General features: G+C 34.7%; 1 protein-coding gene across 3 annotated transcripts in view; it reads left to right on the top strand.

Moving 5' to 3' along the window:
- Positions 1-26,192, top strand: part of ERCC6L2 (ERCC excision repair 6 like 2) — a 130,910-nt gene that overhangs the window by 7,930 nt on the left and 96,788 nt on the right. For all 3 annotated transcript variants that reach the window (XM_040620146.1, XM_040620147.1, XM_008711803.2), the window contains exon 3: positions 16,723-16,845. In XM_040620146.1, coding sequence (XP_040476080.1) covers positions 16,723-16,845 — 123 coding nt within the window. The remainder of the gene's footprint in view (positions 1-16,722; positions 16,846-26,192) is intronic.

Here is a 26,192-nt window from a genome sequence, read left to right as displayed (position 1 = left end):
CTCTGAATTCCATGTTATAAAGAAATTCCCTTTATTTTATGATGTATATTTTTAAACTGATTTTACTGCACATTTTTATATTGCCTGACACACTGAAATCCCTGGAAGGCTTTCAATTGTGTTATGAATGTGCTTTGAAAGTCTTGAGGGCGTATCTTCTGAAGATTAGGACATAGTTTCTATACTAGTTTTGATACTTAGCTGGATTTTTCTGATCCTTGGAGACCTACATCTCTGGTTATTATTCTTGTAGCTCAGGGAATAATTTCTACATAAATAGGAGGTTGGGAGATCCATTTAAGGTGGAGCTTCTATAAATACAATGACTAAACCAGTTGAAGAAATGTGGACAATGGTTAATGAGTTTAGTAGAATTTCAAAATACAGTAGAATTAGGTGGAAATGGTCTATGAATATTTACTGTTGGCATTTATTACCACTGGCATTTATCATTTGGACTGTAGTATAATCTCATTCTTTTTTTTCCTTTTTTGTGATAACATCCCTTAAGTTTTCCCCTTCTCACATTCTAACTTGACCATAATATGAAATTGAGCTTTTCTTTTTAAAAAAGCTTGGTTTATATACCAAATAAAGTTTGTTTCCCTCATTTCAAATTTAAAAATGTCAGTTTAATATTTTACATTCTTCAAGGGATGAGGATTTTAAAATGTGCATTTGATCTAGTGACATTGGAAATTATTGGTATCTTGCACAAGAGCTATTTTGCTGGGGGGCGCCTGGGTGGCACAGCGGTTAAGCGTCTGCCTTCGGCTCAGGGCGTGATCCCGGCGTTATGGGATCGAGCCCCACATCAGGCTCCTCCACTATGAGCCTGCTTCTTCCTCTCCCACTCCCCCTGCTTGTGTTCCCTCTCTCGCTGGCTGTCTCCATCTCTGTTAAATAAATACATAAAATCTTTAAAAAAAAAAAAAAAGAGCTATTTTGCTAGAATCTGGGGGGGCACAAGCCAGAAGAAGTAGGCGAATGCATAGACATGGGAAGGATGTTTACCTCTTTAAGAAATGTGGCTTCGAAAGGAACAGAAGTGACCTAGGAGTAGCTGAAGGAGGATGGAATTTTGAGGAAGTTTTTTGTTTGTTTGTATCATTTAGGGACAGGAGGAACTTGAGTATTTTTTAAGTGAATTGGAAGGATCTATCTGAGAGGGAGCAGTTGAATATAAAACATATATAAACATATGTATGCCTATATTTCATATATGCTGGTCCATGAATACACAGACATGAATGTGCAAAAAATGGAGTCACTACTGTCTTACAAACTGATTTTTCCCCAAGATCTTATTATGAAACTTTTCAAACATACAGAAGAGTTGGAAGAATTGTACAATGAATACCCATATACCCACCACCTAGGTTGTTTTAACATGTCATTATATGTGGCTTTATCACTTATCTGTCCATCCATCGAGTTATGTTTTGTTGGTTTTAAGGTAGCAGACATTAGTATATCTTAACCCCAAACACTTGAGCATATGTGTCATTAGCTAGTCAGTATTTATTTACAATTCTTTTTTTTTTCATTTTGAAGTAAAATTTACAACGAAATGCACAAATCTTAAGTATACCCACCATTCCCTGGGCTTTGACATCTCTGTAAGCCAAATAAACCCTTTCAAGATACAGAACATTATCATCACTCCACAAGAGGTCATTCTGTTTCTTCCTGGTCCTCCCACCACCCCCAAGAGACAATCACGGTTCTGCTTTTTTATATCATAGATTAGTTTTGCCTTTTCATATAAATAGGATCATACATGTGCATTCTGTGTAAAGCTTCTTTCACTTAGCATAATATTTTGAGTCTCATCTATGTTATTGATTGCATAAGTAGTTTGCTCCTTTTTATTGCTGAGTAGTTATTCCGTTGTCTACATGCTGCATTTTGTTTATCCTCCAGCTGATGGACACCTGAGCTGTTTCCAGTTTTTAGTTGTTATGAATAAAACTGGTAAGAACTCTCTTGAACAATCTTTTGTGTATTCAGTTTTCTTGAGTAAATAATTAGGAATGGAACTACTTGGTCATAACCTAATGTATGGTTAGTTTTATAAGAAATTGCCAAACCTTTTCCAAAATATTTGTACCATTCTGCATTCCTGACAACGTATGAAATTATGGTTACTCCATATTCTTACAAAATTTGGCTTTGTCACTTGTAACTAGTTTTAGCAGACTTGTTGGTTGTATGTGTATTTATACGTTTGTATGTTGTGTATGTACTTTTTTTTTTTTTTAAGATTTTATTTATTTATTTGACAGAGATAGAGACAGGCAGCGAGAGAGGGAACACAAGCAGGGGGAGTGGGAGAGGAAGAAGCAGGCTCCCAGCGGAGGAGCCTGATGTGGGGCTCGATCCCATAATGCCGGGATCACGCCCTGAGCCCAAGGCAGACGCTTAACCGCTGTGCCACCCAGGCGCCCCTGTGTATGTACTTTTTAAAGATATAATTGATATACAGTAAAGTGCATAAATTTACAGTGTATGGTTTGGTAAGTTTTATACATAGATAGATAGATATACCCAAGAAATGATCACTACCATACCACAATCAAGATAATGAACATATCTATCACTCCAGAAGTTTCCTTGTGTACATTTGTTCCCATGGTGTGTTAAATACCAGTAATTCATCTATTTTCACTTTTAGTTTTTTAATTGGACTAAGGAATTAAAATTGGGAATGAATGCAAAATCCTAAATTTTTATTAAAATTCCCCAATATTTTATAGAATTCTCAAATTCATGGAATTTGACTAATTCAGTTAAAATTAAGATTTTCATCATCTTGGATAGATGAACAGATTGAATTATGAATTATCATAATTAGGAATATAGTTTTCTTATAATGAAACAATCCATAGATGAATTACGAGGAAAGTAATGGATTAGATTTATATTGCCTCATTTACATTGTCATATAGTATCTAATTGGTATCTTTTCTGCCTTTTCAGTAACCTTTGAGGACCAGTTTGCCTGTAATTCAAAAGAATATATGTATCTGTGTGTTTGTGTGTGTGATTCTGTCTTTAATTATAAACAGTAAAATGCATGGATCGAAAGTATAGTTATGCATATTTAACTCATATATATATATATATATATGAGTTATATCTATAAATCCGTATTTAGCTCATATATATATGAGTTATATATATATATCCACCACTCTAATAAGATATAGAACATTTCCCTCACTGTAGAGTTTCCTCATGTCCCGTTCTAGTCAATACCCAGTTGCCTCAACTTTTCATTGCTGTCCGATGCTTTCACTCCGTCATTTGTGAAACATTCTTTCTGCCTCCTTTAGTCTGAGTTCTCCATCAGCTATTTTGCTTACATCAATCTCTTGCTGAATTTAATAACTATTTTCTGTTCATCAGTTTTTTTTTCAGCCATGCTTCCTCAACTCATCTCCTTTCCCAGTGTGCCCCACCCCCAAATCAACTGGCTTTCGAACTGCTGGCGGATACAAATAAGCCTTTCATCTAAACTTTTCTAGCACCTAGCACAGTACCTGGCGTGTATTAGTTAATGAATATATTTTTATTGAATGGATTAATGAGTTTTAAGTTGGATTAGGTAATCATGTGTTATAGTTTATGTTTAATGATCCCTACATGTTAGGCTCTATGATAGACATTTTCTGTTAAGCATACATGTTAATTAGGCATTATTACCCCCAATTTATTGTTGAAAAAATTGAAGTTTATTGATACATTATTTAAATTGCCCGAGGTCACATAGTATAAAACTGGTTGGTCCAACTCCAAACTCCTGCATTACACAATTTGGGTCAGGAATGCAGATTTTGTTAGAATATTTTAAAACTCAGCACAAGTTTTGACCATTCTTATATATCATTATTTTATAATCTTTTAGATAACATAATGTACTGAATAATCTACTTTATTTATTGTGATATACAAGATTGTCTGCAAGTCTCCTTACCTCAGTGGAATGATCCTAACAAAACAACTCCTGTTTATTGAATTATTAATATGTATTAACTTGACATTTTACATGGGGTTTTTAAAACTTTTTTCAAGAACTAAAATAATGCTGATTATACCTTAAATGCACAAATGTCTCTCATAAAAATGTAAGGTATATTTTAGATTTTTTTATTGAGGCAAAGTTCACATAACATAAATTAACCATTTTGAAGTATACAAGTCATTTAGTGCATTCACAATATTGCACAACCCCATCTCTCTCTGTTTTAAAATTTTTCATTAGCACAGAACGCCCTACAAATAATTACCTTCATTTCCCTGACAACCATTGGCCTTTTATCTATACGGATTTGCCTTTCCTGAATATTTCATGTAAAAGGAATCATTACAATTGTGACCATTTGTGCCTGGCTTCTTTCATTCATTTAGTATCATGTTTTCAAGGCTTATCCAAGTTGTACCATATATCAGTACTTCATTCCTTTTATGGCTTAGAAATACTCTACTGTATGTAAATACCACAATTTGGTTTTCAGTTTATCCTTTGGTAGACATTTGGATTGTTTCTACCTTTTGGCTGTTATGAAAAACGCTGCTATCATGTGCAAGCTATGTGGACATAGCTCTCATTTCTGTTGTTTATATACCTAGTAGTAGAATCACTAGATCATATGGTATTTCCATGTTTATTCTTCTGAGGAGCTGCTATAACATTTTCTGCAGTGGCTATACCATTTTATATTCCCACCAGCAATGTGTAAGTTTCCTGTTTCTGCACATCCTTGTTAATACGTATTATTTTACTTTCTTCATTGTAGCCATTCTAGTGCATTGGGGTTTTGATTTGCATTTCTATAGTGACCTATGATGTTAAAACTTTCCATGTGCTTTTTGGCCATCTCTCTCTCTCTCTCTCTCTCTATCTATCTATCTATCTTCTTTGGAGAAGTATGTATTCAAGTTGGTATGTAGACTGAGTGTTTGTGTCCCCCTCCAATTGCATGTGTTGAGACTCTAATCCCCAATGTGAATAGTGTTATTTGGAGATGGGGTCTTTGGGAGTGATTAGGGATGAGATTAGTGACGAGATTAGTGACATTGTTAACAAGAGATAGGAGAAAGTTTGCTTTCTCTCTCTGCTCTCTGTAATCTGAGGCTACAAGAAGAAGACTGCAAGCCATCTGTAAACCAGGAAGTAAGCTTTCACCAGATAACAGATCTGCCAAGCTTTGATCTTGAACTAGATTGTAGAACTGTGAGAAGTAAGTGTTGTTTAAACCATGCAGTCTATGGTAATTTGTTATAGTGCCCCAAAGTGATTAAGATACAAGTCCTTTGCCCATCTTTAAACTGAGTTGTTTGTCTATATGTAAGTAAGTAATTAACAAAACTGAGTATAAGGATAGTCAAACTGAACAATGGTATAGAACAAAAAGATGAGAATGGTCTTGTTCCATTTGACTATCCTTATACTCAATTTTGTGTTATTACTTTCTTGCTGTACCTTGTATATCTTTACGTAACACTTTTTATTTTGATGTAAAGTTTTAATCAGTTTGTCAAGTTCCATGAACAGATCTTTTAGGATTTTATTAGGATTATGGAGTTCAATTATATTGAATTTATAAAACAGTTTGGGGAGAATTAACATGGAATGATAGCTCCATTAATTTAAGTCTTTAATTTCTCTCAGCAGGGCTTTATAGTTGTGTCTGTGGGCCTCACACATATTTTGTTATATATAATTGTATATTTTTTATCTATTGTTAGTGGAATTTTAAATTTAATATCCTAATTTTTTGCTGCTAGTATATAAAAGTCAAATTTATTTTTGTATATTGAGCTCATATCCTGCCGCCGTGCTAAATTCATCACTTACTAGTTCTAGTAGTTGTTTGGTAGATGCCTTAGGCTTTTCTATGCAAACAGTGTATGTCATCCACAAATAGAGACAGTTTACTTCTTTACTTTTTATGTCTTTTATTTCTATTTCTTGCCTTATTTCACTGGCTAGATAGGATTCCAGGACACTTTGAATAGAAACAGTGACATCTTTATCTCATTCCTGTCTTAGAGAGAAAGCATTCAATATTTTAACATTAAGTATGTTAGCTGTAGGATTTTCATACTATCTTTTATCAGATGTAGGATGTTTCCTTCTAGTCCTAATTTCTGAGGGTTTTTTGGTAGTTACTGTGTATTGAATTTTATCAAATATGTTTTCTGTATCCATTGAGATCATAATTTTTTCTCCTTTTCTCTGTTGACATTCTATATGAATCAATATGATTTATATTGATTGGTCTTTAATCTTAAACTAGTTTTATATTTTTGACATAAACTCAATTTAATCATGAGGTATTGTTTTTATATTTGCTAGATTTAATTGGTTAATATTTCAAGAATTTTTGCCTTTATTATGGATATTGGTCTATATTTTTCTCATATTATGTTTGTCTGGTTTTGGTATTGAAGTTATGCAGACCTCATAAAATAGAGAAGTGTTTCCTCCTCCTCTTTTTTCTAAAAGAATTGGGTACAGTTTCTGTTATTTTATACTTAAATATTTGATAGAATTTACTAGTGACATCTTTTGGACCTGGAATTTTCTTTTAGGGAAGGTTTTTGATAATAGATTCAATTACTTTAATAGATATGAAGCTATTAAGATTTTTTGCTTCTTGCTGTATTCGTTTGGTACATTGTATGTTTCAAGGAATTTATCCATTTCATCTACATTGTCAAATTGATTGACAGAGATTTCCATGGTTTTCCTTTCACTCATTTAGTGTTTGTAGGATTTGAGTGATACCTCTGCATTTTTAAAGTGAATATTTTATATTCTGTTTTTTTAAAAGATTTTATTTTGTTATTTGAGAGAGACAGAGTGCATGTGGGCCTGAGTCAGGGGAGGCGCAGAGGCGGAGGGAGAGGGAGAAACAGACTCCCTGCTGAGCAGGGAGCCCTATGCGTGGCTTTGATTCCCAGAACCTGGGATTATGACCTGAGCCCAAGGCAGACTCATAACCGGCTGAGCCACTCAGGTGCCCCTCTGTTTTATTGTTGATAGCCCAATGAGGTTTACTGATTTTGTTGGTCTTTGCAAAGAGCCAATTTTTAGCTTTGTTAATTTGTTGTTTCGTTGGTGTTTCATTGATTTCTGCAATTATTTCTGTTATTTTCCTACTGCTTACTTTGGATGTATTTCGCTCTTCAATTTCTAGCTTGTTAAAGTAGAACCTTGGGTCGTTAATTTCATACCTATCTTCTGATGCCCTGTTTTTATGTTTGAACTTCGCTTTATCTGTATTCCATAAATTTTGATATGTTATATTTTCATTTTCATGTAATTCAAATTATTTTATAATTTTTCTTGAGATTTTTTTCTTTGGTTCTTGAGTTATTTACAAGTGTGCTTGATTTGCCAATAATATTTTTTCCTAGATATTTCATCAATAATGATTTCTAATTCCATAGTGGTTAGAGAATACATTCTAGAAGATTTCAATATTTTAAAAAATGTATTGAGGTTTTTTTTTTTATGGCCCATTTTCTTGAACATACTATATGTACATTTGAAAAGAATATGCATTCTGCAGTTGGTTGTAGTGTTCTATAAATATATAATATATATATTATATATATCTGTATCTACCTATATATCTAATATATATCTATAATATATATAAATATATAATGTAAATATCAGTAAATCAAGTCAATTGATAATACTCAGATTTTCTTTGTTTTTAGTATTACTGAGAGAGGGAAGTTAAAATCTGTCATTGGGGTTTGTCTATTTCTCCCTTTAATTTTGTCAATTTCCTTTCATGTATTTTGAAATTCTGTTATTTGGGTCATACATCTTTATTTATAATTACTATGTCTTCAATGAAGAATTGACCCTGCTATTTTTATGAAATGTCTCTCTATTTCTGGTAATACTACTTGAAATCTACTTTATCTGATATTAAGGTAGTCATTCTGATATTCAAACAGCTTGCTGTTTGCAAGGTATGCTTTTTTGCGTTCCTTTATTTCAAGCTATCTGTGTCTTAATATTTAAACTGTGTCTTGTGTAGCAGAAATAAACAAAATAGTAAGTAAACAAACAAAAACCAATAGAACAGATCAATGATGCTAGAAGTTGGTTCTTTGAAAAGACCAACAAAATTGATAAACCTTTAGCCAGATTCATAAAAAAAAGGGGAAAAAAAAGAAAAAAAAAGAGGACTCAAAATCAGAAATGAAAGAGTAGAAATAGAGAGGAGGGAAAAGATGGCAGAGGAGTAGGGGTCCCCTTTTTCAGCTGGGTCCCTGAGTCAAGCTGGATATGTACCAGACCATCCTGAAAACCCATGGGATCAGCCTGAGACGCAAGAAGATACATCTGGATCTCTACAAATGAACATCTCCAGCGCTGAGTATTGAGGTACAAAGCGGGGAGCGTGAATCCGTGCACAGATATCGGAAGATAAAGGGAAGGCAGGGGGGAGCATCCATGCTCGGGCGCCGGGAAGCAGTAGCCACCTGCACTGGGGAGCGGGCCAGACTCGCAGACCGGCACCCGCGAGAGAGCAGACTGAGACCGTGAGCCTGGGAATGCATGTGCGACCAGACTGCCAACCGGAACTCCGAGCGTTCACGGGAACCGAACTGATACCTGGAGCTTGGGACCACGCGCATGCGACCTGACTGAAAACTGGAGCCCCAGAGCACTCACTGGAACTGGACTGATACCGGGAGTTCAGGAGCATGCACAACCAGACTGAAAACCGGCACTCAGAGTGCATGCGAACCACACTGAAACAGAGAGCTCGGGAGCGCGCACAGGAACCAGGGTCGGCTGGCAGTGTTAGAATCACAAAGGACAGAGACGTGCGGGCCCTGGTAGTGAGGGCTGGGACACTGGCTGTAGGGTGCATAACCTGGGATGCTGCAGGGTTTAGCAGCACCAACAGAAACAGTTAAAGAGGCCAGGAGAGCTAGGTGAAGAGCGGACTGCGATCTCTGTTCTGAGACAGAGGCTACGATTCAGCCAATGCTGCTCTGACTCTCAGAAGAGCCACAGAAAACCGCCAGGGAAAGCCACCATCGAACAAAAGCCCGGATTACCAGCTCACATTGTGCCAATCCCCATCCCTCCTCGCAGGGGACAGGGAGACTCTACCCAAACAGGGTTGCCTGAATATCAGCGCAGCAGGCCCCTCTGCCAGAAGGCAGGCTGAAAAATCAAGAAGCCCACATCCCTAAGGTCCCTATAAAACAAGTGCACACTGCCTGGGTCCTGGTCAATAATTTGGGCTCTGGGCAACCCCGCAACCTCTCCTCATCAGAATGACAGGAAGGAGAAATCCCCCCCAGCAAAGAAAAGATAATGAGTCTGTGGCCTCTGCCACAGAACTGATGGATATGGATATAACCAAATTATTAGAAATGGAGTTCAGAGTAACAATGGTCAAGATAATGTGTAGACTTGAAACAAATATTAATGAAAATATTAAAGAGAATATAGAATCTCTAAGGGCAGAAATGAGAGCAAATCTGGCAGAAATTAAAAATGCTATGAATGAAATGCAGTCAAAACTAGATTCTCTGATGGCCAGGGTAAATGAGACAGAAGAACAAATTAGTGAATTGGAGGATGGAAAGGTAGAAGAGAAAGCTAAAATATAAACTTGGCTCAAAAAAATCCAATCTCAAGAATGTAGGTTACGGGAGATTACTGACTCAATGAAACGTTCCAATGTCAGAATCATCGGCATCCCCGAGGGGGTGGAGAAAGAGAGAGGTCTAGAAGAGATATTTGAAACAATTGTAGCTGAGAACTTCCCTAATCTAGCAAAGGAAACAAGCATTTGTGTCCAAAAGGCAGAGAGGACCCCGCCCAAGGTCAACCACGACAAACCTATACACATCACGTCATAGTGCAATTCGCAAATGTTAGATCCAAGGATACGGTATTGAAAGTGGCCAGGGCAAAGAAATTTCTCACGTACAGAGGCAAAAATATCTGAATTACGTCAGATCTGTCTACACAGACCTGGAATGAGAGGAAAGGTTGGCAGGATATTTTTAAAGCTCTATCCGAGAAAAACATGCAGCCAAGGATCCTTTATCCAGCAAGGTTGTCATTCAGAATTGGTGGGGAGATAAGGACCTTCCAGGATCGCCAGACACTGACCAATTTCAGAGCCACGAAACCAGCCCTACAGGAGATATTAAGGGGGGTTCTATAAAAGTAAAAAGGCCCCAAGAGTGATACAGAACAGAAATTTACAATCTATAGAAACAAAGACTTTACAGGTAACATGACATCATTAAAAACATATCTCTCAATAATCACTCTCAATGCAAATGGCCTAAATGCTCCCATAAAAACCATATGATCTGCCACAGAGTTGCAGATTGGATAAAAAGACATGACCCATCCATTTGCTGTCTACAAGAGACTCATCTTGAACCTAAAGATACATCCAGACTGAAAGTGAAGGGATGGAAAACCATTTTTCATGCCAATGAACCTCAAAAGACAGCTGGGTTAGCAATCCTCATATCAGACAGATTAGATTTTAAACTGTAGACTGTAGTTAGAGATACAGAAGGACACTATATTATTCTTAAAGGATGTATCCAACACGTGGATATGACAATTATAAATATCTATGCCCCCAACAAGGGAGCAGCAAGATACACAAGCCAACTCTTAACCAGAATAAAGAGACATATACATAAAAATATGTTAATAGTAGGGGACCTCAACACTCCACTATCGGCAATAGACAGATCACCTAAGCAGAAAATCAACAAAGAAATGAGAGCTTTGAATGCCATACTAGACAAGTTGGACCTCGTAGATATATATAGAACACTACACGCCAGAACAACAGAATATTCATTCTTTTTGAATACACATGGAACATTCTCCAGAATAGACTATATACTGGGTCACAAAACAGGTCTGAACCAATACCAAAAGACTGAAATTATTCCCTGCATATCCTCAGACCACAATGCTTTGAAATTGGAGCTCAATCACAAGGAAAAATTTGGAAGAAACTCAGACACTTGGAAACTAAGAACCATCCTGCTCAAGAATGATTGGATAAACCAGGAAATTAAAAATCAATTTAAACAATTTATGGAGACCAACGAGAATGAAAACACAACGGTCCAAAACTTATGGGACACTGCAAACGCAGTCCTAAGGGGAAAATACATAGAGATCCAAGCCTCACTCAAAAGAATAGAAAAATCTAAAATGCAGTTTTTATATTCTCACCTCAACAAGCTGGAGCTGGAACAGAAGAACAGGCCTAACCCATGCACAAGAAAGCAGGTGATCATGATTAGAGCAGACAACAATAAATTAGATACCAGGAGCACACTAGAGCAGATCAACAGAACTAGAAGCTGGTTCTTTGGAAGAATAAATAAGATCGATAAGCCATTGGCAAGGCTTATTCAAAAGAGTAGAGAAAGGACCCAAATTAATAAAATTATGAATGAAAAGGGAGAGGTCACAACCAACACCAATGAAATAGGAAGGATCATTAGAAACTTTTATCAACAACTTTATGCCAATAAATTAAACAACCTGGAAGTAACAGATGCCTTCCTGGAAACCTATAAACTACCAAGACTGAAACAGGAAGAAATTGATTTTTTTAAACAGACCAAATAATTATGAAGAGATTGAAGCAGTGATCAAAAACCTCCTGAAATACCAGACTCCAGGGCCTGATGGATACCCTGGGGAATTCTACCAAATATTCAAAGAAGAAATAATACCTATTCTCCTGAAGCTGTTTCAAAAAACAGAAACAGAAGGAAAACTACCAAACTCATTCTATGAGGCTGGTATTGCCTTGATCCCCAAACCAGGCAAAGACCCCATCAAAAAGGAGAATTACAGACCGATATCCCTCATGAATATGGACACCACAATTCTCAACAAGATCCTAGCTAATAGGATCCAACAGTACATTAAAAGGATAATCCATCACGACCAAGTGGGATTCCTCCCTGGGATGCAAGTGTGGTTCAACATTCGCAAATTGATCAGTGTGATAGATCATAGCAACAAGAAAAGAGTCGAGAACCATATTATCCTCTCAATTGATGCAGAAAAAGCATTTGACAAAATACAGCATCCTTTCCTGATTAAAACCCTTCAGAGTGTAGGGTTAGAGGGTACATTCCTCAATTTCATAAAAAGCATCTATGAAAAGCCTGCAGCGAATATCATTCTCAATGAGGAAAAGCTGGAAGCCTTTTCCTTAAGATCAGGAACACGACAAGGATGCCCACTCTCGCCATTTTTATTCAACAGAGTACTAGAAGTCCTTGCAACAGCAATCAGACAACAAAAAGGGATAAAAGGTATCCAAATCGGCAAAGAAGTCAAACTGTCTCTCTTCGCAGATGACATAATACTGTATATGGAAAACCCAAAAGAATCCACCCCCAAACTACTAGAAGTTATAGAGCAATTCAGTAATGTGACGGGATACAAAATCAATGCTCAGAAATCAGTTGCATTTCTATACACGAACAATGAGACTGAAGAAAGAGAAATTAGGGAATTCTTTCCATTTACAATACCACCAAAAATCTTACATTATCTCGGAATTAACTTAACGAGAGACATAAAGGATCTATATTCTAGAAACTGCAAATCACTCTTGAAAGACATTGAAGAAGACAGAAAAAGATGGAAAAATATTCCATGCTCTGGATTGGAAGAATTAACATAGTTATAATGTCTATGCTACCCAGAGCAATCTTCACTTTCAGTGTGATCCCGATCAAAATACTAATGACATTTTTCAAAGAACTGGAACAAACAGCCCTTAAATTTCTGTGGAACCAGAAAAGGCCCCGAATCGCCAAGGAATTGTTGAAAAGGAAAAACAAAGCTGGGGGCATCACGTTGCCAGATTTCAAGCTATACTACAAAGCTGTGATCACAAAGACAGCATGGTACTGGCACAAAAACAGACACATAGACCAATGGAACAGAATAGAGAACCCAGAAATGGACCCTCGGCTCTTTGGGCAACTAATCTTTGATAAAGCAGGAAAAAACATCCTGACAAACAGGAAAAAAGACAGTCTCTTCAATAAATGGTGCTGGGAAAATTGGACAGCTACATGCAAAAGAATGAAACTTGACCACTCTCTCACACCATACGCAAAGATAAACTCCAAATGGATGAAAGACCTCGATGTGAGACAGGAATCCATCAAAATCCTGGAGGAGAACATAGGCAGCAACCTCTTTGACATTGGCCACAGCAACCTTTTTCATGACACATCTCCAAAAGCAAAAGAAGCAAAGGAAAAAATGAACTTGTGGGACTTCATCAAGATAAAAAGCTTCTGCACAGCCAAGGAAATGGTCAAAAAAACTAAGAGGCAGTCCACGGAATAGGAGAAGATATTTGCAAATAACACTACAGATAAAAGACTGGTATCCAAGATCTACAAAGAACTCAAACTCAATACACAAGAAACAAATAAATCATAAAATGGGCAGAAGATATGAACAGACACTTTTCCAATGAAGACATACAAATGGCTAACAGACACATGAAAAAATGTTCAAAATCATTAGCCATCAGGGAAATTCAAAACAAAACCACATTGGGATACCACCTTACACCAGTTAGGACCTTGAGATCATGACCTGAGCCAAAGGCAGATACTTAACTGACTGAGCCACCCAGGTGCCCCTTATTCTAATATACTTTCAAATATATTTCTTTTTTGAAGTATATTTCTTACTTTATAAATATTTGTGGATTTTCTTCTTAAACTTTTGTTATTTCTAGTTTCTCACATCAAAGAACATATTCTATAATATTTCTATTGAAACATATTGAGATTTGCTCCATGACCTTTGGTAAATATTTCATGTATACTTTATTAATTTTTAAAAGATTTTTTTTATTTGAGAGAGAGTGAGAGAGAGAGAGAGAGAGAGCACGACCAGGGAGGGGGCATAGGGGCAGAGGGAGAGGGAGAAGCAGACTCCCCACTGAGCAGGGAGCCCTACACAGAGCTCAATACCAGGATCCTGAGATCATGACCCAAGCTGAAGGCAGACACTTAATTGACTGAGCCACCCAGGTACCCCTCATGTGTACTTTAAATGAAACTATGTTTTGCAGTAGTGTACAGTGTTTGATCAGATGTTCATTAGGTCATGTTTGCTAACCACGTTATTCAAATATTCTCTTTCTTTATGGATTATTTTATTTTTTCTTGCTGAGTTATTTCAAAATCTTACCATTATGCTATAGATTTGTCTACTTTTGTTTCAGTAAACTTTTTTTCTTTGTTTAATTTACACTAGTTATAACTTCCACGTGAATTAATTTTTTAATCAGTATCAAGCATGAAGTGTATCTTTTTAATTTAGCAATGTTTTTGCCGTAGAGTCTATTAATAGAGCTATATCAATTTTCTTTTGGTTTTTGTTCACAAGTTCTTTTCATTTTTTTACTTAACAACTTTTTCTTTTTCTTTTTTTTTTTTTTTTAAAGATTTTATTTATTTATTCGACAGAGATAGAGACAGCCAGTGAGAGAGGGAACACAAGCAGGGGGAGTGGGGGAGGAAGAAGCAGGCTCATAGCGGAGGAGCCTGATGTGGGGCTCGATCCCAGAACGCCGGGATCACGCCCTGAGCCGAAGGCAGACGCTTAACCGCTGTGCCACCCAGGCGCCCCACTTAACAACTTTTTCTATTCCTTGTTTTAAATTTTTTTTTTTTGCATGTGTAAATGGCATATATATTCTATGGACTGACGATCTTTGTCTTTTAATTGTAACGTTTAGTCCCCTCCATGAAATGTGGTTTCTAATATATTTGGATTTAAACCTACTATTTTATTATTGCTTTTTATTTTTTGTATGTCACCTACGTTTATTTTAATCTTCTTTTTTGCCTCCTTTTGGATAGATTATTTCATATTATTTTCTCTTATAAGTAGGTTACTACTTACACATTGATGTATTTTCCTTCTAGTGGTTACCCCAGAGATTATAAGAGACATTCTTGACTTAACAAAAAATCTAATATAAATTAGAACTTTTATTTCCCCCTGAACAGCGTAAGGACATCAGAATGTTGTAACTACACTTTCAGACTCAAATACATGTGTTGTCATATCTTTTAATGCTTTTATTTAATTTCAAGAAGACATTTTAGTTTTGTTGAATAATGTTAATATTTATATTTTCTATATGTTTACCATTTTTGTTGCTCTTAAGTTTTTCCTGCTTCACTGAGCATCTACATCAGATAATTTTCCTTGTGCCTGAAAACATCCATTGATTATTTCCTTTACTGTGGCTCTTTTGATGAGGAATTTGTTCAGTTTTTGTTTGTCTGAAAAATACCTTCATCTTTATTCTTGAATAATATCTTTACTGGCTATAAAACTAGGTTGCTTTTATTTCCTTTACCGTTTTGAAAATATCAGTCTATCATATAGTGTCTTGCATTGTTTTTGCTGCAAGATCAGCTATTTGTCTACTTATTGCTTTTTGATAGGTAGTCTATTGTGTTTTCTTTGTGCTTTTAAGGTGTATAATGTATGTATACACATATATATGTATGTATGTATACATAAAATATATATTTTTGGTCTCAAGTTTTGAGCAGTTTTTCTACAAAACACCTACTTGTGAATTGATAACTTATTTATTTACTTATTTATTGGTTTGATGTTCTTAGCAGATCTGGAATATATGGCTTGTTATTGTTTTTTTTTAATCAGGTTTTAGAAGTTTTCAGCTTTTATCTCATCAAATACTTCTCTTACACTATTCTTTTTTCTTTGTCATTTGGGATTGAGATGGTAGGTAACCATTCTCATTTTAAAAAACATTATTTTTTTGAGTTTTTCTAATCTCATATTTTTTCTTTAGGTTTTAATATTTATATGATTCATTTTTCTAAAGTAATGATTCTTTTCCCCCATATGGATACCTCAAATACTTTCCCCCCAATTTTTAAAATAACTGCAAATATTTATTTTTGCTATTTTCATGTATTTTTACAGTTATTCAAAGAGATTAACTTGCCCAAGTTTACATAACTGCCAAGCAACTAAGACTGAAATTTGAACCAAAGTCCAATTGATTAAATATTTCTTGCTCTTCATTATGTGAGGTTATATTTCCTTTATTATGTCTCTTTATTTCTTACTTGATATTTAGAGAATAGCTGTTATTTCAAGTGGTGTGTATATTGATGAATTAGTCTATCTTAAAATAGCATTGTATCATTCCATCTATAATTTTTAGATAAACAGAAGTGCACAACTTTATGAGCCAAATAAACCCAAGGGGTTTATTTTATATAAGAAATAAAGAACGTATATAGTTTATTCTGAGATAGTTTCCATGGAGAGAGACAAACAAGAAGGTAATGTCCCAACTAATGAGATCAAGAAGGAATTCATTGAGTAGGTAGAACTTATCGTGGAAGAGATAGCCATGTGAAAATTCTTTTTTACTGTATTCAAGGGTAATGTGTACTGTACATTTGTTTGTTAATATATATAAAGAAAACCAATACTACTATTTCATGTTTTTTTCCCTGTAACAAATCTATTTGTACATACTCAGATTTTCACTAATTGAGTAGTTAATCATGTAAGCCATAACATTTTGTCCATCTTGAAGCATTTACACAGTAATTAAAAAGGTTTTTTTTTTTTTTTCCTCCCAGGTTATTTCATTTTTGGCTGCAGTTTTGCATAAAAAGGGAACTCGTGAAGATATTGAAAACAACATGCCGGAGTTTTTACTAAGAAGTATGAAAAAGGAGCCCCCTTGTTCTATAGCAAAAAAAGTAAGATGTTTAAAAACATACAGCTCATGAAGCTGGTATTGGAAAAGTATATAGAAACTTGTAAACAGCACACATTATAGTATAAATTCAAAACATTTTAAGTTAAAGACGTTATTAAAATATTTGTTTTATATACCTAATTCTTGAAAGATTATCAGTTTCATCCTCAAATTAAGTATGACTGACTCTCAAAATGGCAAAATACAATTTTAGCTTAAATTTTTTGGAGGTTTTCAGTCTTTTTCTTGGCTGGATTTATATGATTTACTTTCGTTAATTTGTTAAATGTCCATAAATGTGTATGTAAAGTTAAAGTCCATTATATTGTGTTTTATTTATGTGATAATGAAAGGGAGACAGTTATAGATATTGATAACAAAGGTATGTCATTGATAAAGTTGTTTAGCAGACTAATTACATCCTGAAAATCTGAAACAAATTCTTCCTACACAAGGACCGTTGAAGTTGGAATTAGAAAGACTGAGGTCCAGGCGTGTCTTTGTCTCTGCCCTTGTGACAATAAATGCTATTCTTATCTATATTTCAGCTTTCTCCTTTGTAAATACATGTTTATAAATATCTCATATATGATTCATAAAAAATAAGAGATTTCTAATAAAATAATGAAATGCAAGAAAAAGTACACTTTTGTGTCTGATTTTTATATTCTCAGTAAACTGGATAGAAATAAAGATGAAGTGATTTTATGACATCTTTATTTTATTATGTAAGCAATCACTTTCTACAAGTCAAGTTTTAAACAGTCTCATCTATAATAGAGTCTTATACACAAGTTTGCTGAGGCCAATTTACTATTGTCTATCATTGGGGAATTTTAGTACAAAATTTTGAGAAGTATTGGCTTATGGTATTATTATTACTTTAAAATTTTTCTTATTTTTAATATTATAAATACATCCTGTGTCAAATTTGATTTGATCCTAAGGAAGTATTATAATTTTCTTTTTTTTAAAGCATACTCTTTTTTTTTTAACCTGAGCCATTTTATTTTATTTTTAATTTATTATTTTTTTTGAAATTCAACTAACATATAGTATATTATTAGTTTCAGAGGTAGAGTTCAGTGATTCATCAGTCTTATGTAATACCTAGGGCTCATTACATCACGTGCCCTCCTTAATGTCCGTTACCCAGTTACCCTGTACCCCACCCCACTCCTTCCCAGCAACCCTCAGTTTGTTTCCTATGATTAAGAGTCTCTTATGGTTTGTCTCCTCTCTGATTTTGTCTTGTTTTATCTTTCCCTCCCCTCCCCTTTAAAGCATATTCTTACTGTGTCTTTAAATCTTCTAGAGTTCAAGTACTGTTTGTAGTCCTGTTTTCAGTTGTTACTTGATTCTAAATGTCAGTGCAGAATTTATTAATATCTTGTCAATTCTGATAATTAACAGGGCAGAGGAAAAAAGCAGGGAAAAGTAATACTTTATGTAAAGATATTAATATATAATATATATTTATAATATATTTGCATTTATGTATTTTTATAGGCACATATGTATATATATATATGTGTGTAATTCCTTGCTATGGTATACACTGCTATTTTTCTATCTCCTTCAGTTCAATTCTTAAGTATTGATTTCTAATCTCTCTTATATTCTAATAAATTTCATCTAAGTTGTATATATTTTTTTGAGTACAATTTGGCTGCAGTTCATAGTTTTCACAAGGTTGTCTTTTCATTATTCTTTTCTAAATTTTCTGTGACTCTATAGTTTTTCTCTTTTACTCAAGTACTATTTAAAGTGAAGTTTAAAATTTCCAGGTGAATAGATATTATTGGGTGATGGAGAATGATGGGAGTATTTAGTCTTTGTTGTTGATTTCTACTTTTGTTGGTCAGATAATATTGGCTTGATTTTTTTTTTTTCTTTGTGGTTAAATCCATGGTCAGGTGTTTTTAATGCTGTGGTGTTACATAGTCTCAGTTATTTAAAAATGTTTGCAAATATTTTGTGCATTCTTCGTTATTATGGCCACATAGTTCTAAATAAATCTGTTTAACCAAGGTTGTTAATTGTATTGTTAAAATTCTTAATACTGTTTTGTTTTGTTTTTGGTTTATTTGAGCATTTAGATTCTGAGAAAAATATATTAAAATTTCCTGCTATGTCTTTCAGCTTTCTCATTTCTTCTTGTGTTTGTACACTTTTTGCTTATTTAACAACTTCAATTAATTGTTTCAAAAGTTTTATGTACTTTTATATTGCTGTCATACTGGGTTGATAGTTTATCTGTGTATAGAACGTTCTAGGTTAAAAATTTTCTCTTAAACTTGACCAAAATAATTTTATTTTCTTCTGTCACTCCATATTATAGATGAGGTTCCAATACTGAACTGATTTTTTCCTTGGACGGAAAATTTTCTTTTTGTTTGAAAGTGTATAGGACTTTGGGGCGCCTGGGTGGCACAGCGGTTAAGCGTCTGCCTTCGGCTCAGGGCGTGATCCCAGAGTGCTGGGATCGAGCCCCACATCAGTCTCCTCCGCTATGAGCTTGCTTCTTCCTCTCCCACTCCCCCTGCTTGTGTTCCCTCTCTCGCTGGCTGTCTCTCTGTCTGTCAAATAAATAAATAAAATCTTAAAAAAAAAAAAAAAAGTGTATAGGACTTTTTCTTCAACCTTGAAATTTAGAAACTTCCTCAGCCCCAGCACTCACTGTGAATTCTAAAGAAGTTCTCCTGCTTTGGAAAAATATACACAGTACTTTATGTAGGGGAAGTGGAGTGCTGCTTCTCTGAAGCAGGTGATTGGCATAATTGTTTCCCCTTTAATTAATTGCTCTGCCATTATTTTGCATTGTTATCTTAATTTCTTTTTCTGATAATTCATTGCTAATGTATAGAAACACAACTGATTTTTGTATATTGATTTTGTGTCCTGCATATTTACTGAATTTATTTTACTGAGTTCTGAAGAGGTTTATTTTTGTTTTTGTTTATGGCATCTTTAGGGTTTTCTGGGTAATGTCATGTTATCTGCAAACAGACAGTTTTACTTCTTCCTTTCCAATTTGAGTGTCTCTTATTTCTTTATTTGCCTAATTGCTCTGACTAGGACTTCCACTCCTATGTTGAATAAACTGGGTAAGAATAGGAGTCTTTGTCTTGTCTTAGAGGAAAAGTAGTCAGCTTTTGACTGAGTGTGATGTTAACTGTGGACTTGTCATACGTGGTCTTTATTATGTTGAAGTCTGTATTCTCTATGTCCAGTTTGTTGAGAGGTTTTATCATAAAAGGATGTTGAATTTTGTCAAATGGTTTTTTTTTGCGTCTTTTGAGATATGATTTTTATCCTTCATTTTGTCAACCTGTTATTTATTGATTTCCATATGTTGAACTATCAATGCATCTAAGAAATAAATCCTACTTTGATCATGGCGTATGGTCTTTTTAATGTACTGTTGAATCTGTTTGTTTAATATTTTGTTGAGGATTTTTGTGTTTGTATTAATCAGGGATATTGGCCTGTAATTTTCTTTTCTTGTGATGCCCTTGTCTTTGGTATCAGGATAACATTGGCCTTGAAAAATGAGTTTGGGATTATTGAAAAGGATTGACATTACCTCTTCAAGTGTTTGGTAGAATTCACTAGTGATGCTATCTGGTCCTGGACTTTTCTGTGCTGGTAGGTTTTGGTTCTTGAGTCACTCTCTCTTCTTCTTTTTTTTTTTTTTAAGATTTTATTTATTAGAGAGAGAGAGTAAGCATGAGTTGGGGGGAGGTGTTGAGGGAGTGGGAGAAGCAGACTCCCCGCTGAGCAGAGAGCCCGACTTGGGGCTTGATCCCAGGGCCCTGAGATCATGACCTGAGCTGAAGGCAGATGCTTAACTGACTGAGCCATCAAGGCGCCCCTGATTCAATCTCTTTACTAGTAATTTGTTCAGATTTTCTTTCTTCATGATTCAGTCTTGTTGGGTTATATTTTTCTGGGAATCTATCCATTTCTTCTAGGATATCTAATTTCTTGGTATATATTGATTTATTTGTTCTTTTCTCTTAGGGTGCTAAACAGTTTTAATTTTTTTGCCTTATAATATGTTTTAATGTTTGGTGGGATTAGTTTGTCTTCAAATTTCTCAGTTTTCTCCTAAAAACCTGTTGATATTTTAGTTGGTATTACATTGAATTTATTGATTTGTGTAGGGAGAATAAACATCTTTACACTGTAAATACTGCATATCCAAGAGTGGTTGTATCATTTGCTTAAATCTTATTTCTTGCCCTTCAGAATTTCTAGATATGAGCTAGTTTCTTGTTCATTGTTTAACTAGGAATTCTTTCTTTTTGGTTGCTGTTACAAATGGAATTTTTAAAATGTTATGTTCTAACTGGTCATGTTTTTATATATGTTAAAGTTACATGCTTTTTCAGGCCTTTTTTGAAGTATTAATGACATATTAATTTCAGGTGTGCAACATAATGATTTGATATTTGCGTACATTGCAAAATGATCACCACAGTAAATAAATCTAGTTGACATCTATCACCATACATAGTTAGAAAAAAAAATTTTTTTCTTGTAATGAGGACTTTTAAGATCTATGGTATTAACAACTTTAAAATATGCACGACAGTATTAACTATAGTCACCATGGTGCACATTACATCTTCATGAATTATTTATTTTATAACTGGATGCATGTTACATACCACACTTCTGCCCTAGCAACCATCAACTTGTTCTCTGTAGCTATGAGCTTGACTTTTTGGGTTTGTTTTATTTTGTAGATTTCATATATAAGTGAAATCAAATGACATTTCTCTTTCTTGGTCTGACTTGTTTCACCTACCGTAATGCCATCAAGGTCCATCTATGTTATCACAAATGGCAGAATTTCATTCTTTTTTATGGGTGAATAATATTCCGTGTGTGTGTGTGTGTGTGTGTGTGTGTGTGTGTGTGTGTATGTGTGTGTGGTATATATATATATGTGTACATATTTTCATATACATATATATCACATCATCTATATCATCCATCAGTGGACACTTAAGTTGTTCCCATATCTTGGCTATTGTAAATAATGCTGCAGTGAATATGGGGGTACATAAATCTTTTCAAAATTAGTATTTTTGTTTTCCTTAGGTAAATACCCAGAAGTGAAAGTCCTGGTATGGTAGTTCTATTTTTAATTTTTTGTTTTTCATGGTGGCTGCACTAATTTAAATTCCTACCAATAGTGCATAAGGGTTTCTTTTTCTTAAAATTGTGACTAACACTTGTTATTTCTTGTCATTTTGAAAATAGGCAGTCTAACAGATGTGAGGTGATATCTCATTGCGGTTTTGATTTGCATTTCCCTGATGATTAGTGATATTTTTCATGTGCCTGTTGGCCATCTCGTTTTCTTCTTTGGAAGAATGTCTATCCAGATTCTCTGTCCTTTTTAAAATTGCATTTTTTTTGGGCTATTGAATTGTATGTGTTCATTAATATTTGGGACACTAAACCCTTATCAGAAGCTTTCTAGTTTGATGTCATCCCTTCTGCACAGCAAAGGATATCATCAACAAAATGAAAAGAAAGCCAACCAAATAGGAGAAAATATTTGCAAATCGTATATATGATAAGCGGTTAATATCCAAAATAAACCAATTTTTTTTTTTTTTGCCTTTGCTCTTGGAGTTACATTAAAAAAATCATCACCAAGACCATAGTCAAGGAGCTTATTGCCTATGTATTCTAGGAGTTTTATGGTTTCGGGTCTTACATTCAAGTCTTTAATCCATTTCATGTTTTGTGTGTTGTATAAGATTTCTTTTTCTTTTGCTGTAGCTGTATAGTTTACCCAACACCATTCATTGACATGACTATCCTTTCTTATTGGATATTTTTGCCTCCTGTGTCATAAATTGATTGGCCATATAAGTGTGGGTTATTTTATTTTGTTCCAGTGATCTATGTGTCTCTTGTTATGTAGTAGCATACTGTTTGTTTACTATAGCTTTGTAAAACAGTTTGAAGTGAGGGAGTATAATTCAGCTTTGTTGTTCTTTCTCAAGATTGCTTTGGCTATTCGTGGTCTTTTATGGTTCTATACAAATTTTAGGATTGTTATATTCTGTGAGAAATGTCATTGGAATTTTATAGGGATTGAATTGAATCTGTAGATTGCTTTGTGTGTACGTTTCAACAATATTTATTCTGATCCATAGCATGGAATATTTTTCCATTTTTTTGTGTCTTCTCTAGTTTCTTTTTTGAAAGATTTATTTATTTAATTCGCTGAGCACAGTGTCTAATGCCTGGCTCAGTCCCAGGACCCCAAGATCATGACCTGAGCCAAAATCAATTTGGCCACTCAACTGACTGAACTACCCAGGTGCCCCTTCTGTGGTTTATCAATGGCTTGTAGTTTTCAGCGTCCAGGTCTTTTACCTCTTTCGTTAAATTTATCCCTAGATATTTTACTCGTTTTGATGTAATTATAAATGAGATTTTTTTTCATTGCTGTTTCTGATAGTTTGTTGTTAGTATATAGAAAAGCAACAGATTTTTGTATATTGATTTTGTTTCCCGCAACTATACAAAACTTGTTTATTCTAACAGGGTTTTTTTTGGTGGAGTCTTTAGTGTCTCTATATGCAATATCATGTCATATGCAAACACTGACATTTTTCTTCTTACTTTCTAATTTGGATTTCCTTCCTCCCTCCCCCCTTCCTTCCTTCCTTCCTTTCTTCCTTCCTTCCTTCCTTCCTTCCTTCCTTCCTTCCTTCCTTCCTTCGTAATTGGTCTGCCTAGGACTTCCAATACTATATTGAATAAAAGTGGTGAGAGTGAGCATCCTTGTCTTGTTCTTGATCTTAGAAGAAAAGTTTTCATCTTTCACCATTGAGTATAATATTAGTTGTGGCTTGTTATATGGCCTTTATTGTGTTGAAGTACTTTCCCTCTATACTTTGTTGAGAGTTTTTATCATAAATGGATGTTGAGATCATCTACTGAGATGATCATGTGATCTTTCTTCTTCTTCTTCTTCTTCTTCTTCTTCTTCTTCTTCTTCTTCTTCTTCGTCTTCTTCTTCAAGATTTTATTTATTTATTTGACAGAGAGAGTAACAGCCAGCGAGAGAGAGGGAACACAAGCAGGGGGACTGGGAGAGGAAGAAGCAGGCTCCCAGTGGAGGAGCCTGATGCAGGGCTCCATCCCATAATGCTGGGATCACGCCCTGAGCTGAAGGCAGACCCTGAACGACTGAGCCACCCAGGCCCCTGTTCTTCATTTTGTTAATGTGCTGTGTCATATGATTGATTTGCAGATGTTGAACAACATTAACATCCCATCCTTGCATCCCTGGAATAAAACCCACTTGATCATGGTGTATGATCCTTTTGATGTATTTCTGAATTCACTTAGCTGATATTTTGCAGAGGATTTTTGTAACTAAGTTCATCAAGGATGTTGACTTTTAATTCTCCTTTGTTGTGGTGTCCTTGTTTGGCTTTGGTATCAGGGTATAATGATGGACTTGTAAAATGAATTCTCTCCTATTTTTTAGAAAAGTTTGAGGAGGATTTGTATTGACTCTTCTTTGAATGTTCACCACTGAACCACTGGACTTTTGTTTGTGGGATGTTTTTGATTACTGATTAAAAAATCAGTAGTAATTTATCTTACTAGTAATTGGTCTATTTAGATTCTCTGTTTCTTTGTTATTCAGTCATGGAGGGTTGTAGTTTTTAGAAAATATACATTTCTTTTAGATTTTCCAATTTGTTAGCACAAAATTGTTCATAGTACCCTCTTATGATTCTTTGTATGTGTGTGGTATCAGTTATAATATCTCTTCCATTTCTGATTTTATTTGAGCCCTCTATTTTTGTGGTGAGTCTAGCTGAAGTTTTATCAGTTTTATATTTTCAAAGAAGCAGCTCCTAGTTTTACTGATTTTTTTTTTATGTCTTTTTAGTCTCTATTTTATTTATTTCCATTCTGATCTTTGTTATTTCTTTCTTCTAACTTTGGGCTTTATTTGTTCTTCTTTCTAGTTCTTCGAGGTGTAAAGTTAGGTTGTTTATTTGAGGTTTTTCTTATTTTGGAGGGTAGGCATAGATCGCTGTGAAATTCCCTCTCAGAACTGCTTTTCTGCATCCTATATATTTGGTATGTCTTATTTCCATTTTTGTTTGTCTCAAAGTATTTTTTTTTTAATTTCTTCTTTGACCCTTTGGTTGTTCAATAACATGTTGTTTATTTAATTTCTTGTGTTACTGATTTTAGCTATTCTGACAAGTGTGAGGTGATATTATAGTTTTGATTTGTATTTCCCTGATGAGTGATATTGAGCATCTTTTGATGTGTCTGTTGACCATCTGTATGTCTTCTTTGGAAAAAATGTCTATTCATGTGTTCTGCCCACTTTTTAATTGGATTATTTGTTTTTTGGGCGTTGAGTTTTGTAAGTTCCTTATTTTGGATACCAACTCTTTATCAGATGTCATTTGCAGATATATTCTCCCATTCCATAGGTTGCCTTTTAGTTTTGTTGATTGCTTCCTTCACTGTGCAGAAGATTTTTATTTTGATAAAGTCCCAATAGTTTATTTTTGCTTTTGTTTCCCTTGCCTTTGGAGATATATCTAGAAAAAAGTTGCTGAGGCCAGTGTCAAAGAAGTGACTGTGTTCTCCTCTAGGTTTATTATGGTTTCAAGTCTCACATTTAGATCTTTAATCCATTTTGAATTTATTTTTGTGTATGATGTAAGAAAGTAGTACAGTTTCATCCTTTTGCATGTTGCTGCTCAGTTTTCTGAACACTATTTATTGAAGAGACTGTCTTTTTCCCATTGGATATTTTTTCCGGCTTTGTTGAAGATTAGTTGACCATATACTTGTGGATTTGTTTCTGGGTTTTCTACTCTGTCCTATTGATCTGTGTGTCTATTTTTGTGCCAGTACCATACCGTCTTGATCACTACAGCTTTGTAATATAACTTGAAGTCTGGAATTGTGATGCCTCCAGCTTTGCTCTTCCTTTTTTAAGGTTGCTTTGATTATTCAGGGTCTTTTGTGATTCCATACAAATTCTAGGATTTTGTTGTAGCTCTGTCAAACATTCTGTTGGTATTTTGATAAGGGATTGTGTTAAATGTCTAGATTGCTTTGGGTAGTATAGACATTTTAAAAATATTTGTTCTTCTATCCTTGAGCATGGAATGTTTTTCCATTTCTTTGTGTCATCTTCAGTTTCTTTCAACAGTGTTTTATCGTTTTCAGAGTAGAGGTCCTTAATCTCTTTGGTTAGGTTTATTCCTAGGTATCTTACTGTTTTTGGTGCAGTTGTAAATGGGATTGATTCCTTAATTTCTCTTTGTGCTGCTT

The sequence above is a fragment of the Ursus maritimus genome, unplaced genomic scaffold, assembly GCF_017311325.1.
Source record: "Ursus maritimus isolate PB19 unplaced genomic scaffold, ASM1731132v1 scaffold_34, whole genome shotgun sequence".
Taxonomy (NCBI): domain Eukaryota; kingdom Metazoa; phylum Chordata; class Mammalia; order Carnivora; family Ursidae; genus Ursus; species Ursus maritimus.
This window is presented reverse-complemented; position numbering and strand designations above follow the sequence as displayed.